Source organism: Malassezia japonica, chromosome 2 (assembly GCF_029542785.1).
Source record: "Malassezia japonica chromosome 2, complete sequence".
Taxonomy (NCBI): domain Eukaryota; kingdom Fungi; phylum Basidiomycota; class Malasseziomycetes; order Malasseziales; family Malasseziaceae; genus Malassezia; species Malassezia japonica.
Genome location: NC_083371.1, coordinates 237,140 through 257,142, shown reverse-complemented (window position 1 = coordinate 257,142; position 20,003 = coordinate 237,140). Strand labels below are relative to the sequence as shown.

The window sequence follows — 20,003 nt, the reverse complement described above, 5'->3', positions numbered from 1 at the left end:
CGCTGCGCTCCACCACGGCGGATGCCGAAGCTGGACGGGAGCGACAAAGCGCGGAGCGGCACGGCGCGCAAGCGCCAGGATCGCGCACCGGGCTTGATTCGGGTGGCCCAGCGGCGGCCTGAACCCTTGGTCGCGACGGCTGCGCCGAGCACGAGCGACGTGCTGGTTGCGGGCACCTCGGCGGCGGCCTCGGCGGCGCCCTCGGCGGCAGAGACCGAAGAGACGCTGTCGGAGACGAGTCTGCAGTCGCACCACACCCTCCCTATACCTGCGTCGAGCGAAGATGCGCACATTTCCATGCCGCGCTCTGTGAGTGCCGGCACACTCGATACCCAGGGCCAGCTCGAGCGACTGCTGCTCCAGTCGCTCGACAGTGACGACCAGCGCAAGGCGAAGCGTGCCAAGCGCGCGACGTGGGCCGCCCCCCCGCGCGAGTACCACGTCGACGACTCGCCCGACTCGGAGAGCACCGAGCCCGAGGCGCACGGAAGCAGCGAGCACGACGATGGCGGCGGCGGCGCGACGCGCCACGTCTACTTTGACGAGCGCATGCTCCACCGCCAGTCCTCGCGCCAGTTCTGGCACCACGAGGCGCGCCAGGCGCGGCGTGCTGCGTTCCACCCCGGCTCGCCACACCTGGACAAGCGCCAGGCGATGGAAGCGCTGATGCACCGCCTCCAGGCGCAGATTGAGGACGCGGGCAACATGCTGCGCCACGTCCCCCCCAACGAGTGGCCCTTTGGCCGCGGCTCGGGCTCGAGTACGCCGTACTCGGAAGTGCTGGGCTACGAGGTGCGCCGCACGCTGCGCCCCCGCCCTTCGATTCCGGTGTGGGAGGAGCGGCCAAAGGTGGCGCGCCCGCTGCGCGTGTCGCTGCGCCTCACGCTCGAGGCGCATGCGCCCTTCTTTTCCGCGTCGACCGCGCGTGCCCCCGAGTCGCACGGGTGGCTCGCTGGTGTCGTGCGCGACCTGGTGCAGAATGCGCTGGCCTACCGGGTGCTGGTCCGCTCGGGTGCGCCGGCCGACGGCCCCCGCGTGAACGTCGTGCTTGCCGCGCTGCCGACACGCGCACTTGTGTGGATGTCTGACGTGCTGCATGCGCCGAGCACGCGGCGTGCGTACCCCCCCTGGCTCGCACCTGCCCTGCGCTCGCACCGCCCCCTGTATTTCCAGGCGATTCTTATGCAAATTACGGTCCCCACCTTTCTGCTGCACCGTGCAAACATGATTTTTGCAACGGTCCTTGAATTGACGCTTGTCCTTACCCAGCTTTTGCTCTGTCTGCTTCTGGCTGGCGTACAACACACGCACTCTTAGACGAGCGGTGACACCGCTGCTATAGACTACGTACGACTAATCCTCCATCTCCTCCTCGAGCGCCTGCTGCGCCTTGCGCACGGCCTCCTGGCGCAGCTCTGCCGGGACCGGCTGGTGCACGTTGTTGGTCTCGGCACCGACCCACGAGAGTTCGAGCTCAAACTCCTTGTCTTTTGCGTCGTCGTGGGCCTTGTAGATGATGCGCGCCACCTCGTCGACCGCCTCCTTCATCGTGAGCGTCTCAAGCGAGAGCTTTTCGACCTCGGTCTTGGCAAACTGCTTGCCCTTGCCGATCGCGCAGCCGTGGTAGCCCCAAAAGACGCCCGACGGTTCGATGACATAGAGTTGGGGCCCGCGCGTCTCGTCCACGCCGCCGACAATCGACGAAATGCCAAACGGACGCACAGACGAGTAGAGCGTAAACGCCTGCACGTACAGCGCGGTGCGCTCCGCAAGCGTCTTGACCGGCACGGACTGCTTGTAATTGTCCTGGAAGTTGTTCGCCTCGTCGCGCGCACGCCCCGCGAGGTGCTTGCCGTCGGCCGTGAGGCCCGCCGAGGTCTGTGTGAGCATGGAAAACGTACCAGGCCAACGTGGTCCGCCACCGTAAAGATGCGCTTGTTCGCGCCGGGCACGAGCAGCTTCGACGGCACCAGGCTCTCGACGCCAAACACGACACCGTCCTTGGTCCGCACCGCGATCGCGGTCCCTGCATTCTCTACAGCCTTGGTCGCGTATTCGATCTGAAAGATGCGCCCATCAGGCGAGTAGGTGCTCGCCGAAAGGTCGTACCCCGTCCCTTGCGAGGCCATCGTTGCGGAGGTCGAAGCGTCGCGTCCCTCCACGACCGATCACCTTCGGCCGAACTCGCACCACCATGACCCATCTGCTGCCGCCGCAGATGCTGCGGCTGTTTGTCGCGCGGCCGCCGCTGGAGTATGTGACGCCCTTGAAGGAGGACCGCGACTGGAACGCGCCGCCGCAGAAGCGGACACAAAAAGAGATCGAGCAGCGCAAGGTGCGGCCGCTCGAAGGCGTCTCCGCCTTTCTCGAGCGCGCGCGCCAGGAAGTCGCCGACCGCGGCGAGGCGACCGACGTCGAAGACACGACACGTACCCATGCGATCGTGACACAGACCGAGCTGCGCCGCGAGGAAAAGAAGCGCACGCGCGAAGAGACGCAGAAGCGCATGCGCGAAGAATGTACGCTTGCCTACTCACACAGACGACCCCAAAAAGGATACCCACGCCATCGGCGACCCATTCAAGACGCTGTTCTTGTCGCGCCTGGCCTACACCACGACCGAGCGCGAGCTTCGCCGCGAGTTTGATCGGTACGGGCCGATCGAGCGCATCGCCATCGTGCGCGACCGCGACGGAAAAAGCAGGGGGTATGCATTCATCCTATTCGAGAGGGAGCGCGATATGCGTAGTATGTACCACGACTGACCCAGCCGCATACTCGCGCGCAGAGGGCGTTCGCATCGACGGGCGCCGCGTCATGGTCGACGTCGAGCGGGGACGCACCGTCAAGGACTGGAAGCCGAAACGCCTCGGCGGCGGACTCGGCGGCCAGTCGCGTAAGCCCAAAATCAAGGCAGTCGCCGATGCATGTACGTACCACACACTCACCCAGACGCACGCGGCGGGGGATTCCGCGGACGCGGCGGTGCATTCCGCGGCGGGTTCCGTGGCCGGGGAGGCGGCCGGGGGGGATTTGGCCGCGACGACGGCTTCAGCGGCCGCCCGCGCGACGAGGGCTTTAGCGGCCGTGGCCGCGGCGGCGGCTTGGGGCGCGGCGGCGGCTTTGGCGGCCGCGGCGGATTCGCACGCGACGAGCCTCCGCGCGCCTTCCGCGACGGCCCGCGCGATGCCGACGCGGGCTACGGCGCACGCGCGTACCGCGACCGCGATGGGCCCGCTACGAGCGGCTACGGCCGCCCGGCGAGCGGATCCGATGACCGCACACCAAAGCGCGCACGATATTAGCACGTGGTCATAGAGCTTAGTCAGGTGGGACCTGCAGCGTGCTTTTGGCCGTGGCCACGATGCGGGGCCCTGCAAGGAACGGGGACTCGGACGCCTCTGCGGTGAACGGCATGAGTGGATCGCACGGGCGAACTGCTGGTGCGCCCCCCAAGAAGATGACGTACGATACAGCGTACGACGGCAGCGGAAACGATGCCGAGGCGAGCTCCGACGCGCTCTGGCACGAAGACGTCCCGCTGCGCACGCGGCGCAGCCGGCGCGAGCTCGCGCAGCCGGCGCGCGAGGCGCGCAAAACGCCCATGGAGCGGCGCCGCTCGTCTGGGCGCCGCTCGGGCACCATACCGAGTCTGTCGCTCTCCCGCGCGGACGTGGACGAGTACGCGGTGGACGACGAGCCGCAGGACGCGCGCATCCGCCGCGGCCGTGCGGTCGTGCCGCAGACCTCGTCGCTGATGCGTGCCATCGCCGAGGCATGCCTGTTTGTGGGCCTTGCGTGCGGCGTTGCCTACAAAATGTACGCGCAAGGCAACGAGGAGGTGCGTGCAAAGCTCCCCGAGCTCGTCTTCCTCACGCTCCTGTCGCTGACGTGCTTTGTCACGCATCTCAACACGACGTGCACGATGTGGGCGACGCGTGTGCGCTACCTGCGCAAGACCGACATGAGCGACCCACTGTATGCGCTGCTCGTGATCCCGCTCCTCTCCAGCGTCTACCTCCTGGACGCGGTGCCGCGCGACGGCCGCGGGCCGTTTTCGCCGCTGCGCATGAGCCTCGAGCCGGACGCCGAGTGGCGCGCGGCACTCCTTCCGTCGATTGGGCCCACGTACTACGACGACCATGCGCAAGTGACCCGCGATCGCTGTGCGATGCTCGACACGCACGTCATCTTTGGCACGGTCATTGGCATCCACATCCTCGCCACGACGTGGCACCGCCGCCAGAGTAAGCGCCAAGGCAAGCACATGCAGATTGAAAACATGCCGGCGTTTACCGCGTTCGCCTACTACGTCGCGTTCGCGCTCGGCGTCACGGCGCTGATCGGCGCGGTGAAGATCGCGCTGTACTTTTTCGGCCAGAGCAGGCTCCTGTTTGGCACGCTGAGCATCTGGGAGACGATGGTCGATGCGCTTCTCTTCCAGTGCTCGGTGTATGCCTGGACGCGCATCGCGCGGCAGAACTGCACGCTCGGCGAGCTGTCGATGGCCTGCTTTTTCAACACGACGCTGCTCCTCGAGGCGGTCTACCTCACGTTTTCCAAGCTGGGCACGCCGAGCGTCGTCAAGACCTTTCGCACGCCGAGCGTGCTGCTCGCGTACCAGCTGGCGCTCGTGACGGGCATGCTGCTCGTCGGCCTGTTTTTGAGCCCGCTCCTGGCGCTCTCGCGCGTGCTCGCGCAGCGCCCGACGCACCGCCTGCGGTGGCCGGACAAGCGCAACCTGCACCGCCGCCTGCTCGCCCTCGCCTTTTTCCTCTTCTCCGCGCTGCTGATCATTGGCACACTGGGGCCGTGGGTGTGGTGGATGCTGGGCCGCCGGAACCCGTGGCTGTATGTGGCGCGCTTCATGCTGCAGGGGCGCTACTGGTGGTCGCGCATTGCGCTGCTCGTGTACTGGGGCATTTTGTGCAATATTGCGCTCCTCTCGCTGCAGCTCATGGTGAACCGCGTCTGGCAGTACGCCACCGTCGGCGACCAGGTGCAGGCGCAGGCGATGAAGCGGCGCGCCGCCGCGCGCGCCGAGACGACGTCGGCCACCAAGACGATGCCAACCACGAGCGAGCGCGCCGGCACGCTCGCCGCGTCGCGCTTCGCTGCGCCGCACGCCGAGGGCGAGCGCACCTCGCTCGGGCCCGCGCTCGCAGTGACGGTGAACGGCCGGAGGAAATTCTTCCATGTGCTCGCCGTCTTTTTGTTCATTCCGGGCATCGCATGGGATGTACGTACCTCGACTAACGCAGCCCGCCTTTATGTACCTTGGCTTTAGCGTCGCCTTCTCGCTCTTTATATTCTGCGAGTACTTGCGCTACTGCGCCGTGTACCCGGTCGGCGCGAGCCTGCACTTTTTCCTGAGCCAGTTCCTTGACTCGAAGGACTCGGGACTTGTGATCCTGAGCCACATCTACCTGCTCAGCGGGTGTGCGGCCGGCCTCTGGATGGAGAGCCGCTCGGCGCTGCTGCAGCAGCTGGGCCTGCTCGTGCTCGGCATCGGCGACTCGTGCGCGTCGATCGTCGGGCACCGCTACGGCCGCGTGCACTGGCCGCACTCGTCCAAGACGATCGAAGGCACGGTTGCCTTCTTTGGCAGCGTGGTCCTCTCCGCGTTTGTCCTGCGCATGCTCCGTATGGTCGAGGCATTCGACGTACTGAACCTCACTATTATATCCGTGTTCCTCGCAATCGTCGAGGGCATCTCGGAGCAAAACGATAACCTGGTCCTGCCAGTGCTTGGCCTCGTGCTGGGATCGCTCTTCCCCGTCTCGTAGCTATGAACCCTGCAGACTCTTGAACCACGTCGTATACGCGTGCTCGATATCAAAGAGCATCTCGCGCGCCGCCGTCTCGTCCACCTCTTCGCTCGCACTGAGCTTGTTAAGTGTAATGAGCCTGCGTCAGCGCAAACAAGCACGTACCACGCGAGGAGCTTCTCGCGCGCCTCGCCGTCCGCTGCACCGACTTTGGTATAGGCGCTGAGCAGGTCGCTCAGCAGGGGGTGCAGTTGGTCCTTGGCGCGCATCTTGAGCTTGAGCGCATCCATGAGCGTAATAAAGTTCTGTGTCGTCTCCGCGACAAGCTGCGCATGCACGGCAGCATGCGGCTTGCTTTCGCTCGCGTGCTCCACGGTGGCAGGCACGCCGAGCTGGAGGCGGTGCGCCGCTGCGGGGTAGTCCATCTGCATGAGCTTGTATACGTACGTCGTAGTACGCCATAAACGCCTCGATATTGTCAAAGCGAAACGGCGCAGGCTTGGTCGGATCGGTAATCAGCTTGATCACCGTCTTGTACTGCCCAAGGAGCCGCGCGCATGCGGGGGTATATTCGTCCTCGCCGATGGCGCCGCGGACGTAGGCGCGCTCCAAAAAGTCCAAGCACGAGATCAGGCTGAATAGTGTCGCCATGCTCTCATAGTTCTCGCGCTCCTGGCTCGTGTGGTACAGCCGCTGCTCCTGCGGTCAGCCCGTGCGCCTACCTCGAAGACGTTCATGGTGCACCACGTGAGGATCCACGTGGAACCTTTACCCCGGACGCCATGGAGATTCGGCGGCGGGTCGACGGCGCGCCGCACGGGCGGCCGGACGCGCCGCAGAGCGAGATGGTCTGCATAGAGATACGGGATCCAGGAGATGCTCATACACGCGTCCTGGATTGCAGCGGCGCATGGACCGTCGACGAGGTCAAGGCGGCGATGCCGGCGCTCTGGGCGCCGGACACGCTCGATCCCCGCGGCGTGCGCTGCATCCACCGGGGCCAGCTCATCGAGGGCTCTGCCGTGGTGGATACACTTGCACGAGAGGTACGCACTTGAGATCTCACACAGGAAACGGGGCGCATTGTCCTGCACGTTGCCATCCGGCCCGACGCCCTCGTCCGCGCACCGGCGCCCGCGCCTGCGCCCGCGCCGGACCCGCTGCTGGCCTCGGGCTACTTCCGCGAGGCCGGCAATCCGCTGATGGAGTTTGTCGTGCGCCTCAAGCCGAGCGAGCTCGAGGCGCTGGGGCACGCGATCGTCGTGACCTATGCCTGCTACGCCCGCTACTTTGACGAGCTCGGCAAGATTGGCGAGGGCGCACGCGACGCGCCGCGCCTCGTAAAACCGGCGTCGTTTGACTACCAGCCCGCGTGCGTCGCGGCAGAGGACGCGGCGCTGCGTGCCGCGTCGGTGGCGCTGATCGAAAAAGAGGTGATGCAGTGGACGCCACTGCGCGACGTGTGTGCACAGCAGCCGCCGGTGGACATCGTATACAAGTACGAGCCGGTGCACGTCGACGGGCGGCCGTACCTGCAGTGCACTGCCGCCGGCGATATGCGCCCGATGCAGCGCATCGTCGCACGCCGCCTCGCCTTTTTGAACGAGGCGCTGCTCGCGGTGGCGCGCCTGCACGATCTGCAGCAGTGGAAGGTGCAGGCACCCGGCGCGATGGTGCGTGGGCGCGAAGCGCCGCCGTGGACCGACGATACGTGGCTCCTGCTCCAAGACATTGTCGCGATCCTCGATACGCTCCTCGGCCTCGTGATGCGTGCCACGTTCTTTGCACTCATCTTTCTCGCGCAGGGCTCGCCGTTTGCGTGGAAGATGGCCGCAGTTGCGATTTTGCTGTTTGCGATTGTGCAAGGCGTCTTGCTGGTGCGCAAGCGCAGGCGCGAGCGTGCCGAGAGCGCCGCGCCCCGAGCGCCCGCCGCGCCCGCCGCACCGAGCCCTGCAGCAGAGCCCGAGCAAACCGAGGCGGCGATGCTCGAGCTGCCGCGTCTGCCGGCGCGCGTGTCGAGCGTGCCGTGGTACTTTCCCGAGCACTGGCTGCAGACGGCCGCGTGGAGCGGCCTTGCGTACGAAGAGGCGCAGATGGGCTTTGAGCATGTGCCGACATCGGACGCGACGCAGCGCATCCACTGGGCGACGCTCGACTTTACGCAGCCCGTCGCGGAGAGCGCGCCGCAGCTCGCAACGCCGAGCTGGCTCTTTTCGTTCGTCATGCTCCCCCTGTTTCTGTGCGTCGTGACGCTGCATCCCCGCGTCGAGGAGCTGCGGTCCGATGCGATTGCGCTGCGGCGCGAGGCGATCTGCTCGCTCGCCCAAAAGTGGGAGCGGCTCGTGGCGAGTGGCAAAGAGGTGCGGCGCAGCAAGCCGCTGCTGCTGCAGCACCCGTACGCGGCGCGCGTTCTGGCTATGGAGGCGGAGCGGCAGCGCAGGGCCGAGTAGCATAGTGTACAACATCCCTTCTCATCGTCGCGACGTCGGGCGCACTGCGCAGGGTATCGTGGAGCTGCCGCGTTTCGCGGCTCGGCGCAAAGCCGCCTTTGATCATGTACTGTACATGCTGGTGCACGCGCTGCATCGGCAAGCTGTCGTGGGGGTAGGCCTCGCACAGGCCAAGATAGGTGTCCAGCGCGTCGAGTGCAGTGGCTTTTTTTTGGACCGACGGCGCAAAGAGGTGCGGCTGCTCGAGCAGCGGCTCGCCGACCATGACGCCGTCGGCGTGCGTCGCGCCCAGGTTCGCCACGACATCCGCCCAGCCGCGCACGTTTCCGTTGCTCAGCACATGGCAGTGGCCGCCGGGCTGTGACGCATGCAGCCCTGCGTCGAGGAGGGCCGTGCGCACGTCGTAGACGTAAGTGAGCTTCGCGGCGTTGGCGCGCCGCCGGTTCGGCGCGACGTGCCGCGCATGCAGCGTGACGACCGCTGCGCCGGCGCGCGCAAGCCGGACGGCCAGCGCGGGCGTATCCGCGGCATAGTCGCACAGCCGCAGCTTGACCGAGACCGGGAGCGGCGTGCTATGAACGAGCGCCGAGGCTGGTGAGCATGACGACGTACTGATACTCTCGACCAGCGGCCAGTCCCGCTGCCCTAACAGGTAGCCCCCGTAGTGTCCCTCCTGTGCGCGGCGCTGGGGACACCCTGCATAAGCCACGCAACCTACCGAGGTTGACGTCGAATCCGTCCGCGTACGGCGCGAGGCGCCTAGCCGCCGCGGCAAGCGCCACGCCATCGTCGCCCGCGAGCTGCACAATCTGCCGCGCAGGCTCGCCCGAGACCACGTCGCGGTTCTCGGGCGCGGCGCGCCCAATTTCGAGCGCACGCACGAGTCCCTCCCACGTCTCTCTATCGTCCAAATCCGGCACTGTATACATTTGTCTGCATAAGCCGAGCGACATACGTCCACGTCGCCGTGGCGCCGTACTGCACGGCCGTCAGCCGGAACGCGACGTCCGACTGGTTCACCATCGGCGCCGCGCCGTACTGAAACCACGGCCGCATGGTATCACGTGACGAACGCGTCGTGTTGTTTGGGAGCGCGTGGAGGTTGATCTCGACCATGGAGGCGCGCAAGCGCCAGTCGATGCCGGGCGGCATCGCGCCGCCCAACAAAGAGAATGTGAGCCCTGTAAAGGAACGCAGGAAGCGCACAGTGAGCATGGGTGGCGTCAAGAGCCCCGAGCGCCGCGCACGAGTATGTTTTTTTCCGCTAACGCAGCCCCGCAAAAGTGCCATTCGCGCGACGCCGCAAGTGTTTCAGAGCCCGACAGGCCTCGGGCCAAACGTCGAGCGGGCGCATATCCGGATGCCTAGTGAGGATATCGTAAATATGGTCGAGTCGACGACGCGCGCGTCGCTGCAGGGGCTCGTCGATATGCCGATGCAGTCGCCTGGCCTCCCGAACCCGTACGCGGCCCTGCTGCACTCGCCGTCCAAGGCGTCGCCATCCAAGGCGTCGCCGTCCAAGGCGTCGCCGTCCAAGGCCACCGGGCCGACCGGGCCGCTGAGCGCACGCAAGGAGCACACGATTGCGATCCCGCCAAGCGCCGAGATCGAGCAGGCTCGCCGCCAGCGCCGAGTTACCTTTAGTGCGCACCAGGAAAAGACCGACTTTGAGCAGGACGAGCCGACGATGAGCATACGCCCGGCGCAGCAGCTCATGGACCGCGGCTCGCCGGTGCCGAGCGGCGCGGATACCTCGGAAGAGGTCTCGATGGATCTCACGGCCGACTCGTTTGAGAGCGACGCAAGCCAGACGATGGAAATGACACGCGCCTGGGAACAGGGTGCAGACGAGAGCGACGCCAGCCAGACGATGGAAATGACGCAGGCGTGGAAGGAGGATGCTGACGAGAGCGACATGTCCGAGTCGATGCAGTTTACGGCCGCCTTTCGCGCGGCGCCGGATGCATCGGTCGATACGTCCGCCGACGCCTCTGCGGACGCCTCTGCGGACGCCTCCGCCTCGATGGATACCACGGGCGTGTCGAGCGCAAACGAGTCGGCGATGGAAATGACGGCCGTCTGGGGTCAGTTTGCCGAGGCTGCGCGGTCAGCGCCGTCGACGCCGGAGCGCGACTCGCCGAAACGCTCGCCGGAGCGCCGCCAGACGATGCTCCTTACCGAGGAGCAAATCAGGTCGCCGAGCACGCCGCGCATGCAGCGTGCAACGCCCCGTGCTGCGTCGCCGAGCACTCCCAAGGTCAAGTCGCCGAGCACCCCCACGATCAAGTCGCCCCTCAAGTCGCCCGGCATGCCCAAGGCCATGTCGCCGATCAAGGCGCCGAGCGTGCTGAACTCGTACAAGGCCGAGCCGAGCACGCCGCCCCCCAAAACCGAGCCGAGCACGCCGCGCTTCAAGGCGGAGCCGAGTACGCCGCCGTCGCAAAAGGGCAGCACGCCGCATGCGCTGCAAGGCTCGCCGAGCACGCCCTCGCGCTATCGGCAGTCGCTGCGCGGCGGCGTCCCATCGCCCGAGTACAAGCACTCACCCGCGAAGCGCATCGTGCCCAAGACGCCTCCGTCCGGCACGCCCGTCGCGTTTGCGACCGCGCGGCGCCCGTCGCCCGTGCGTCCCGCCGGCCCTGCGCGTGCGTCGATCGGGGGCACAGAAGGCATGGCGTTCCCCCGCTCCCCCTTTATCCACTCGATGCTCCGCCAACGCGGCCGAATCTCGTCGCCGATGCGCGATATGGACGAGAGCATTGCCGATACCTCGTTCCATATGCACCTCGACGACTTCTTGCACCTGATCGACCTGACGTTCCACGACAATATGACGGCGTCGCGGACGTTTATCGAGCGGTCTGCCCAGCGCACTGCGTCCCTCTCGCTCATCGATGCGGCGCGCCTGGCGAGCGGTGCGGCGCCGATGCTGCGTACGCTGCGCAACGCGTGTGCCGAGCTGAAACAGCACATTGAAGAAGGCAGGGAGCGTCTGCAGGCGATGGAGGCCGACTTCTTTACGCGCCCGCCCGTCTTTGTGCAGGAATGGAGCCAGCTGCCCGACGGCGACGTGCGGCGCAATCTCAAGAGCCAGCTGAGTGTGCACAAGCAGGCCGCTCGCGCTGCGGCAATGACAGATTACTACGGCTGGCGCACAGACATGCAGTTTGACGAGGACCAGGCTGCGTTCCTTGCGCACCACCGCAACCTGCTGCGGCGCGACGCGCTCGCGGTCGACGAGCGACGTGCGCGCCTCGTGAACACGTGTCTGCCTCCGCTGCGCGCGCACCATGCGGCGCTTGCCAAGAAGCTCGCCACGGCACAGGAGCGCCAGGCGGCGATCGCCAACTGCGACCCCGACGAGCTCCGCACGCTGTACGAGGAGATCGACGAGCAGGACGCCTACCTGCAAGGCGTGCGCACCGCGCACAACGACGCTGTCAGCCAGCTCACGCGCGTACAAGGGCGTGTCGACGAGACCACAAGCAAGATCAAAGAGGCAAGTGAGGCGATCCGCGCGGCGCGGGCGATCAGCCAGCAGATCCAGGGGTGCTCGCCCGGCGAGGCGGTGCGCCTCGAGCGCCAGGTCGAGCACGTGGAGCGTCTGATGCAGTGGCGCATCGCCAACAGCACCTCGACGCTCCTGCAGCTGACGCACTGCGATGCGCTCCAAGTCACGCTCGAGCTGGACGCACGGCGCGGCGGCGTGAAGCGTGCCGTCATCTCGCCGCTGTCGTCGGTTGCCGCCACGCCGATGCACCGTGCGGCGCTCGCCGTGATCCGTGCGCAGGTCAAGGCCGCGGCCGCGACGCAGGTGCCGGATGTCTTGCGCACCGTCGCGCAGTACTGGTGTGTGTGCCGCGCGCTGTCCGCGGACCTCGCCAGAGCACGCGCTCACTTTCCGATCGACGTGCGCCTCACCGACGACGGCGAAACGCTCGAGGCCGTCGCGACGGTCCTGCTCGACACTGCCCAGGCCAAGCTCCGTGTCACGATTCCGATCCACCTCGCGGCCGAGCCGCCGGTGCTCGCGAGCGCCGTGCAGGTCGAGGCCGTGTACGGCAATGCAGAGTACGTCGCCCTACTAACCCAGTGCCGATTCGTTTGCCTATCATGTACAATCATTGTTGGAGACGGAGCCGCATGCGCTTGGGCATGCGCTCCTCACGGCGCGCCGCGCAGTAGACCTCTAATTACGACGCAAAGTGCCAGATCTGGACCTGCTCGGCAGGGCGCACACGCCCGGCCGTGATGCATAGAATATGGTCGAACGCGGCGCTGACATGCTTGATCACGCCGTACGCATGCATCGGCTCGCGCGCCAGCTCGGCCAGTGTCGTGGCGCGTGTCGAGGGCGCATACGGCAGCAGCGGGACCAGCAGGCCGCGGTCGTCGGGCGTGGGGACGTGGCCGTGCAGCGTCGCGACGTGCTCGCCGGGCGGCCTGCGCATGCTCCATACGCGCACGCTGCCGTCCGAGGCGCCCGACACACACCGCCCGTCACTCAGCGCGACGCTACATACGCGGCTCGTGTGGCCGTACAGCGTGCGCAGGTGCCGGATCGCGAGCGCATTCGCAGTGCGGGGCGTCGCACTCGCCGCGCGCCCGGCGGCAACGGGGGCGTGGCCGGCATGGCTCACCTCGTACACGTCCAGCACATTGGTATCTGTCCCAATCACAATGTAGGGATCGTCGTAGCTGATGCTCGTAATGGTTGGCAGGCGTCCATGCACGTTTGCGTGTGCCGACGCATGCGCGACGCGGCTCCCCACCTCGAGCCCGGCCGGGGTGAGGCGCAGCAGCAGCTCCTGCAGCGTCACGGTCCACGCGCCGCGCACGGGTGTCGCGTAGGTGATCGAGAGCTGGTAGGCACTCGAGGCAAGTGGCCGCAGCGCGACCGACGCCGGCCAGCGGCTGCTGCTGCTGCGCAGCGCACGCAGCATCGCCGGCGCCCCGCTCCGCGGAACGTGCCAGATTTGCAGGCGAAAGTCGTCCGTGCAAGTAACGAGCACTTGGCGGGCAAACGCCGCTTGGCGGATCGGCCGCCAGCGTGCCGCGCCGTGGACTAGGAGTACGTGGTCGAGGTGCACCTCGAGCGAGGTGCGCACGGCGACCGACAGCACGGCCAGCACCCCCGGCTGGAAGCACAGGCACAGGCGGACGCTCCACGCCTCGGCCGTATGCTCGAGCCGCATCTCGGTGAGTGCGAGGCCGTGCTTTTGGAGGAATGCAAGGAGCGCCGCGTCGCGCTGCGCTGCATCTGCAATCGCCTCGGCGAGTGCGTACGGCTGGAGGCGCGCAAGCGGAAGGTGGCGCTCGCTCGACGGCGCGTCCGCAAGAAACACGGACACGTACGGGAGCGCCGCCACCAACGCGTCCGGCGTCACGTCCGGCAGCGCGCGTGCGCCGGTGCGTGGCGCAGTAAAGACGAGGTTCGGCGAGGCCTGGACCAGCGTGTCCGAGGCATGGGTATCAGAGCGCCCCTCTTTCTGCTGCGCAGGCACGTCGCCCAGCGCAGCGACACGCACGCGCCCGAGGTGCCAGTTGCGCCACGCAAGGTACAGCCTGCGCCAGTCGGGCTGCACGCTCGGCACCTCCCCTCGACCGAGCTGGTAGCGCTGGGGGAGTGTGGCGAGTGCGCGCCCTTTTCGCGATGCGTCGTGTGCGAGCAGGGGTTCTATGGCCGCATCCAGAGGCAGGCTGCCCCTCTTCATCACAAACTCGCGCACAAAGCACTCGCGCCACACGGCGCTCGCCCGACCGAGTCGCGCGAAGCGTGCACAGGCCCCTTCGGCGCGCGCGACGTCTTTTGCGTCGAGAAACGAGAGGACATGCAAGAGGCACTCGTCCGAAAGATCCATGATGCGCCCCTTGCCTACATCCACGGCGCCGCTCGGCGCAGCGCGGCGCTTGCGAGGCGCATCGTCCCACCGCCCCCGCTTGCGTCCTACCATGCACAAGTGGAGGTTTGGTAAGCAAAAAGTGGCTCCCTTCCACGATGGATATTTTCAGCTCGCTCGTCACCGGGGGCGCGCGCTTCGACAGGAAGCGCTTTGGCGAGGATATCGCTGTCTTTACTGAGTCGCGTGCGCCAAAAGAGCAAGAGGCAAGCACGTCGAGTGCGCCGGCGGCCGTGCCGAAAGCGCTCGACTTTTTCAACACACACAAAGAGGAGCGGCGCGCGGCCGAGGCCGAGCAAGGGCCGCGTGTGCGCGATGAGGCGCCGGCCGCACCGCTGCGCCGCTCGGAGCTGCCTGAATTCCTGCGCACGCACCAGCTCAAGCTCAAGGGCACCGACGTGCCGCTCCCGCTGCGGTCCTGGGCGGACCTCGAGCAGCGCTGGGACGTCCGCCCGTGGCTGCGTGAGAACTTGGTCGCTGGAAACTGGCCGCAGCCGACGCCGATCCAGTGCGGTGCGATCAGTGTCATGCTCGAGGGCCGCGACCTGCTCGCGGGTGCGCCGACCGGCTCGGGCAAGACGATTGCTTTTCTCCTGCCGCTCCTCCAGCTCCTCGGCGAGCACAGAAAAGGGGGGCTGCGCGCAGTGATTGTGAGCCCCACGCGCGAGCTTGCGCAGCAGATCTATGAGCAGCTGCAGCGCCTCGCGCACGGCCAGGCATTCCGTACGTGCCTCCTGACTCGCTCCGGCGCCAAGTCCCAGACGCCGGGCTTGAACAAGAAATACGATATCCTGATTACGACGCCGCTGCGTCTCGTGCACGCGATCGAGCACGAGGAGCTCGACCTGTCGCAGGTCGGCAACCTCGTGCTGGACGAGGCCGACCGTCTGCTCGAGCAAGGTTTCCTCGAGCAGACCGATACCATTCTGGCCGCGTGCACAAACCCCAACCTGCGCAAGGCGCTCTTTAGTGCGACGCTCCCGGCGGGTGTCGAGGAGCTCGCCAAGACTTTTATGGTCGACGAGTGCCGCGTGCTGGTCGGCCAAAAGGACTCGGCGACGACCACGATCGAGCAGCGCCTCGAGTTCGCCGGATCCGAGGACGGCAAGCTCCATGCGCTGCGTGCGCTCATCCAGTCCGGCGGCATGAAGCCGCCCGTGCTCCTTTTCGTGCAGTCGATCCAGCGCGCACGCGAGCTCTTTCACGAGCTCGTGTACGACGGGCTGCATGTCGACGTCATCCACTCGGAGCGCCCGAAAGCGCAGCGTGAAGCGGTGATCCAGGCGTTCCGCCGCGGCGATATCTGGATCCTGATTTGTACCGAGCTTATGGCGCGCGGTATCGACTTCAAGGGCGTGAATTTGGTGATCAACTACGACTTTCCCCAGACGGTCCAGAGCTACATCCACCGTATCGGCCGTACGGGTCGTGCAGGCAAGCAGGGCACGGCGATCACCTACTTTACCAAGCAAGACGCGCCGTACCTCAAGACCGTCGTCAACGTCATGCGGCAGTCCGGGTGCGACGTGCCCGAGTGGATGCTCAAGCTGCCCAAGCCGTCCAAGCTGCTCAAGCAGCAGCTGCGCAAGAAGCCGATCGAGCGCCGCGACGTGCGCGCCGCGTCCGGAAGCAGCTCGTTGGGCCGCCGCCTCGCGCACCGCAAACGCGACATGGTGCAGGGCAGCAAGCGCCGGAAAGAAAAGGCGAACAATTCGTAGCTATGCAGCAGCCGACGTCGAGCCGACCGTCACGGTATCAATCGCAATACGCGCCGCCCACCGCAGGCGACCGAGCGCGCTGTCGCCCGCACCGAGCGCCTGCGCGAGGTCCTTTTTGCGCAGATGCGTGCGCAAAAAGACGAGCAGGCCCTGCGCCAGCGCAGGGTGGCCGACCGTGCCTTGGACAAAGAGGCGCTCGACCGCGCTCCGGTCCGACACGCTCGGCTCTTTTGCGAGGCGCGTACGCACCGCCGGCGTGAGCACCGGCGACTTGGTCTGCGTCGCGAGCAGCGCATGCGTGAGCAGCTGCTGCACAAAACGGACGCCGTTCGCCTTAATACTGGTAAAGTCGACCGGGCGCAGGACATTGAGGCTCAGCGCTTGGTGCCCGATCCAGTAGCCATAGGCACGCGCGAGGTGCACGAGCTTGCGCTTGCCGTCGGCCCCATCGACCTCGGGCGCCGCGTCGTCCTCGAGCTGCGCAGTGATCTTTTCGCCGCCGACGTGCGTCTCGCCAATCTCGCGGAAGTAGTCCCACAGCACAAACTGCATCGTGATACGCATGCCAGGGAGGTCCTCGGCGAGCTGCTGGCCGATCAGCACATAGTAGGGGTTGTACACTTGCTCGCTGCCGAGGCAGTGCACGAGCACGCGGATAATCTCGCGCCGCTGCACATCGTTCAGCTTGAGCTGCATGAGGCTCTGCGCGGCCTCTTTGTAGTCCAGCGCGGTCATGAGCGTCGAAAAGACGGCGCGGCGCGCGTCCGTATTCATGCCTTGGGACCGCGCGAGGGCTCCGACGTCGACCGACGACGTCGTCGCATCGTCGGGAAGCCACGTCTCGTCCTGCACCGTTTCGCGCTCGGGCTCGGGCGCAGGCGCGCTCGGCTCGTGCCCGGTCCACGCAGCGCCGACAAGCCACCAGCGTCCTTTCTTTTCGGCGTCTTGGAGATCACGCAGACCGACTTGCAGGGCGGTGTGCGTGCGGAGGGTGCGCTTCTTTTCGAGCGTCGAGAGATACTTGCCGAGGCGCTGCGCGCTTTCGGCAGCAGACGACGCCTGCTGCTGCTTCTTGTTCTGGCGCAGGTTGAGCAGCGCCTCGAGCATGAACCGCGCACGGCTCGAGTCAGCGACAAGCGACGTGTTGCTCTTCGCCTCATCCAAGCGCTCCTTGGTCAGCTCGGCAATGGTCTTGAGCGAGGCTGGGTCATCGCGCCGCAGCTGCTGGCCGCAGCTCTGTACAATGCGCAGCACAAGCTCAATATCGACTTCGGCCATGGGCTTGGGCGTGGCGACATTCGGCAGCATCTCGCTAAAGTCGTAGCCGAGGAGGAGGCGCACGAGGTCGTAGATCAGGCCGGCAGACAGCAGTTTGTGGTTCAGCATGTGGCACAGCAGCAGCACAAGGTTGACGCACTCGCGGCTCCCCGCGCTCTTGTCTTCGTCGGACGCAGAGGGGCGCGCGAGGAGCTCGTTGTAGACGCGCAGGAAACGCGACATGCATTCTTGCAGAAAGTAGGCGCCGAACTCGACACCGACAATGCGGTGCATCGCAGTGATGAGCACGGCGTACAGCACGACAATCGTCTCGCTCAGCTGCGTACGCGCCGCCACCGTGTCGAGGACAAGCGTCGTGAGCATCGACGTCACGTCGCCACGCGCATACGTGCGGTACAGTCCATCGAGCTCGCCAAGAATGGTATCGAGGTTGCCTTCACCAAGACGGTTCAGCAGACCGTTGACGTGGCGGCGCAGCTTTTGCTGCTGCAGCGCATGCGCTTCGTCTTTTTCCTTGGCAGCTGCGCGCATTGCAGGAGGGACGTACTTGGAGGGGCCGCTCGGTGCTTCAGGAGGCGGAGAGGGGGATGCATCGTGCTCCATCGTGTCGAGGGCCTCGTCCAGGTCGTCGAAGTCGCCGCCGAGGTCGTCTTCGTCCAGGTCGACATCGAGGTTGTCGAGGTCATCGAGGCCTTCCTTGTTCAGTGCGACGTCGTACGTGTCGGTATCGTCGTCGGCAAACTCGAATTCGTCCGATGCAGCGTCGTCGTCGTCAGCGTCATCGTCGTCGTCGTCGTCGTCGTCATTTTCCTCTTCCTCTCCATTCTTCTCATCCTCGTCCTCGTCCTCTTCCTCTTCTCCCTCCTCTTCTTCCTCATCTCCCTCCTCATTACCCTCTTCTCCATCCTCGTCGCCCTCCGCGTCGCCCTCCTTCGCCGCGGCCTCTTGATCAAGTCCCGCCTGCAGCTTATCCAAATCGTCGAGCAAGTCTGTGTCAGCTCAACCACATACAATCCAAATCGTCCGTCTCTTCAGGAGCCGCACGCTTCTTTTTTCCATATAGCTGGTACTCGAGCCACTTGATCTCGTCTTCCTCGTCCCTTTCGGCAGCCGTCATCGGCCGCTGGCGCTCGACCGGCTCTTGTTCGTTGAGCGGGCGCTGGCCAGTGCGCTCCATGAGCTGTTCGAGCTTGGACGGCCCATTGGACGCCTTCTTTTGTGTCACTGTACGCATTTCACCCGTGATGGGATCCATGACTGTGCGCATCTCTTCCGGTTCAGCCTTGCTCTTTTTTGGCTTGGGCGCCGCTTTGGGTGCCGCCTTGGGCTGTGGTGCCGCCTTTGGCTGCGGCGCTTTCGGCTGCGGCGCCTTTGGCCCAGGAGCAGGTTCGCGCTGTTTCTGTACCGAGCGCTGCGCCTCTTCCTGGCGCCACGCATCGCGCTTCTGTGTCGGTTTGCGTCCATGCTTTGCGTGACGCTGCTCTTTTCGTTGCTCTTTGCGTGCTGCTGCCGCATTCAGACGTGGGCGCTTCGCGCTCGGCCGCCGCCCCGACTCCGGTGCGCCATTCTCGCCAAGCCCAAGCTCCTCACGCAGCGCTGCAGGCAGACGCGTCGTCGACCGCGCCTTGGCCGGTCCGCCACGCCAGGCCATCTCGAAAAAAAAGTGGAGTGTGGAGCTACGGATCAGTTGGCCTTTTTCTCCTTCTCCGGCGGCGTGGGCTCGGTGGTCTTGTCGACCCAGTTCCACTGCTCCTTGAGCTCCTTGCGTGCGATTGCAAGGAACACGACCGACAGCGAGCATGCCGGCGAGAGGTACAGGAGTGCGGGCTGGGCGGCGCCAAACACGTGCATCACGGCCATGGTGAAGACCAGGCCGCCGACGTACGCCGCGAGGCACGTCGTAAAGTAGGGCTTGGCAAAGCGGTAGTAGAAGCGCGTGAAACCCAGCGACGGCTGACTTTCCGAGGCGTGCTTCTGGTCGAAACGCAGGGCGAGAGCGACAAACACGCCCGGGATGACAATGTCGCCGAGGCCGAGCAGCGCAAAAGCGAGGCTCGGCACGGTGCGGCCGCCCAAGTAGGCCGAGGCGACTTCGAGCAGGTTCTTTGGGCAGAGGATCTTGATCGGTCCATCAAAGTTGGTCGCGACCGAGACCATAACCGAAGGCCCGCTGCGGACGAGCTTCGCGCTGCCAAACACCCAAAAGATGTCGTAGAAAAAGAGGCCGGCGAGCAGGATGTAGCCCGTGCTGAACGAGTCGAGCGTGATGAGCATGATCCCCTGGATCGCAAAGCACACCGCGACAATGTTTGTGAGCATCCAGTGGCGCGAGTACAGGTAGATGCCCATCAGGACGAGGCCGAGCAGGTCGATGGTGATCGCGTTGGACGACACGGGCGGCGCTGTCCCCGGCACGTTTGCGTCGGTGATTGGCGGTGCCGGCTTGTCGCTCTTCTTCACCTCGAGCGCCTTCTTTGCAAAAGGGTTGGGAATGCGCACGCGGAGGAGGAGCGCCTCGTACCCCCCCACCTTTCCTCCGTTGGCCATCTTGATCAGGTGCTCGGCGGCGACAGGGATCGCGAGCGCGCCCGCAAATGCAAAGTACGCCGAGAGCATCGTGTTGATCATTGCCTTGTCAAAGTACTTGAACGCGAGGTAGAGCGAAAAGAGCACCGCGCTGCCAATCACGGGAAAGATGTACGCATTGCCGGACGAGAGGCTCTGCGACTGCCCCTCCTCCTCGTCCTCATTTACATCCTTCCCTGCGGCCTTGCGCAGCTCGCGCGTCTTGATTGGCGTGTGCAGCGCACAGTAGCTGCCAATGTACACGCAGGCGGACGCCGTGCCGAGCAGGCCCGCGTAGGCGACAAACTGCGACATGGCTAAGGA

At 65.8% G+C, this 20,003-nt stretch overlaps 12 protein-coding genes across 12 annotated transcripts; 6 read left to right on the top strand and 6 right to left on the bottom strand.

Annotated features, from left to right (window-relative positions):
- Positions 1-21: 21 nt before the first annotated feature.
- Positions 22-1,317, top strand: MJAP1_001261 (uncharacterized protein; the record flags this gene model as incomplete). The annotated part of the gene is made up of 1 exon (XM_060265224.1): positions 22-1,317. The coding sequence occupies one exon, from the start codon at positions 22-24 to the stop codon at positions 1,315-1,317; it is 1,296 nt and encodes a 431-aa protein (XP_060121207.1).
- Positions 1,318-1,353: 36 nt separating this feature from the next.
- Positions 1,354-2,129, bottom strand: PRE10 (proteasome endopeptidase complex; the record flags this gene model as incomplete). The annotated part of the gene is made up of 2 exons (XM_060265223.1): positions 1,354-1,878; positions 1,902-2,129. The coding sequence occupies 2 exons, from the start codon at positions 2,127-2,129 to the stop codon at positions 1,354-1,356; spliced, it is 753 nt and encodes a 250-aa protein (XP_060121206.1).
- A 65-nt stretch (positions 2,130-2,194) lies between these two features.
- MJAP1_001259 (uncharacterized protein) lies at positions 2,195-3,305 on the top strand (the record flags this gene model as incomplete). Its single annotated transcript, XM_060265222.1, has 4 exons — positions 2,195-2,519; positions 2,542-2,748; positions 2,771-2,929; positions 2,953-3,305. The coding sequence occupies 4 exons, from the start codon at positions 2,195-2,197 to the stop codon at positions 3,303-3,305; spliced, it is 1,044 nt and encodes a 347-aa protein (XP_060121205.1).
- Positions 3,306-3,364: 59 nt separating this feature from the next.
- On the top strand, positions 3,365-5,786 carry SEC59 (dolichol kinase; the record flags this gene model as incomplete). Its single annotated transcript, XM_060265221.1, has 2 exons — positions 3,365-5,239; positions 5,262-5,786. 2 exons carry the CDS (start codon positions 3,365-3,367, stop codon positions 5,784-5,786), a joined length of 2,400 nt encoding a protein of 799 aa, XP_060121204.1.
- On the bottom strand, positions 5,787-6,505 carry VPS28 (Vacuolar protein-sorting-associated protein 28; the record flags this gene model as incomplete). Its single annotated transcript, XM_060265220.1, has 4 exons — positions 5,787-5,907; positions 5,934-6,193; positions 6,216-6,467; positions 6,491-6,505. 4 exons carry the CDS (start codon positions 6,503-6,505, stop codon positions 5,787-5,789), a joined length of 648 nt encoding a protein of 215 aa, XP_060121203.1.
- Positions 6,506-6,550: 45 nt separating this feature from the next.
- On the top strand, positions 6,551-8,218 carry MJAP1_001256 (uncharacterized protein; the record flags this gene model as incomplete). Its single annotated transcript, XM_060265219.1, has 2 exons — positions 6,551-6,814; positions 6,839-8,218. 2 exons carry the CDS (start codon positions 6,551-6,553, stop codon positions 8,216-8,218), a joined length of 1,644 nt encoding a protein of 547 aa, XP_060121202.1.
- Positions 8,219-8,239: 21 nt separating this feature from the next.
- On the bottom strand, positions 8,240-9,274 carry MJAP1_001255 (tRNA-dihydrouridine(16/17) synthase [NAD(P)(+)]; the record flags this gene model as incomplete). The annotated part of the gene is made up of 5 exons (XM_060265218.1): positions 8,240-8,282; positions 8,329-8,809; positions 8,831-8,914; positions 8,937-9,118; positions 9,174-9,274. 5 exons carry the CDS (start codon positions 9,272-9,274, stop codon positions 8,240-8,242), a joined length of 891 nt encoding a protein of 296 aa, XP_060121201.1.
- Positions 9,275-9,332: 58 nt separating this feature from the next.
- On the top strand, positions 9,333-12,403 carry MJAP1_001254 (uncharacterized protein; the record flags this gene model as incomplete). The annotated part of the gene is made up of 3 exons (XM_060265217.1): positions 9,333-9,467; positions 9,492-12,289; positions 12,358-12,403. The coding sequence occupies 3 exons, from the start codon at positions 9,333-9,335 to the stop codon at positions 12,401-12,403; spliced, it is 2,979 nt and encodes a 992-aa protein (XP_060121200.1).
- Positions 12,404-12,411: 8 nt separating this feature from the next.
- MJAP1_001253 (uncharacterized protein) lies at positions 12,412-14,172 on the bottom strand (the record flags this gene model as incomplete). Its single annotated transcript, XM_060265216.1, has 1 exon — positions 12,412-14,172. The coding sequence occupies one exon, from the start codon at positions 14,170-14,172 to the stop codon at positions 12,412-12,414; it is 1,761 nt and encodes a 586-aa protein (XP_060121199.1).
- Positions 14,173-14,216: 44 nt separating this feature from the next.
- ROK1 (RNA helicase) lies at positions 14,217-15,836 on the top strand (the record flags this gene model as incomplete). The annotated part of the gene is made up of 1 exon (XM_060265215.1): positions 14,217-15,836. The coding sequence occupies one exon, from the start codon at positions 14,217-14,219 to the stop codon at positions 15,834-15,836; it is 1,620 nt and encodes a 539-aa protein (XP_060121198.1).
- Positions 15,837-18,765, bottom strand: SGD1 (suppressor of glycerol defect; the record flags this gene model as incomplete). The annotated part of the gene is made up of 2 exons (XM_060265214.1): positions 15,837-18,103; positions 18,126-18,765. 2 exons carry the CDS (start codon positions 18,763-18,765, stop codon positions 15,837-15,839), a joined length of 2,907 nt encoding a protein of 968 aa, XP_060121197.1.
- Positions 18,766-18,797: 32 nt separating this feature from the next.
- Positions 18,798-19,994, bottom strand: MJAP1_001250 (uncharacterized protein; the record flags this gene model as incomplete). Its single annotated transcript, XM_060265213.1, has 1 exon — positions 18,798-19,994. One exon carries the CDS (start codon positions 19,992-19,994, stop codon positions 18,798-18,800), a length of 1,197 nt encoding a protein of 398 aa, XP_060121196.1.
- Between the last annotated feature and the right edge of the window lie 9 nt (positions 19,995-20,003).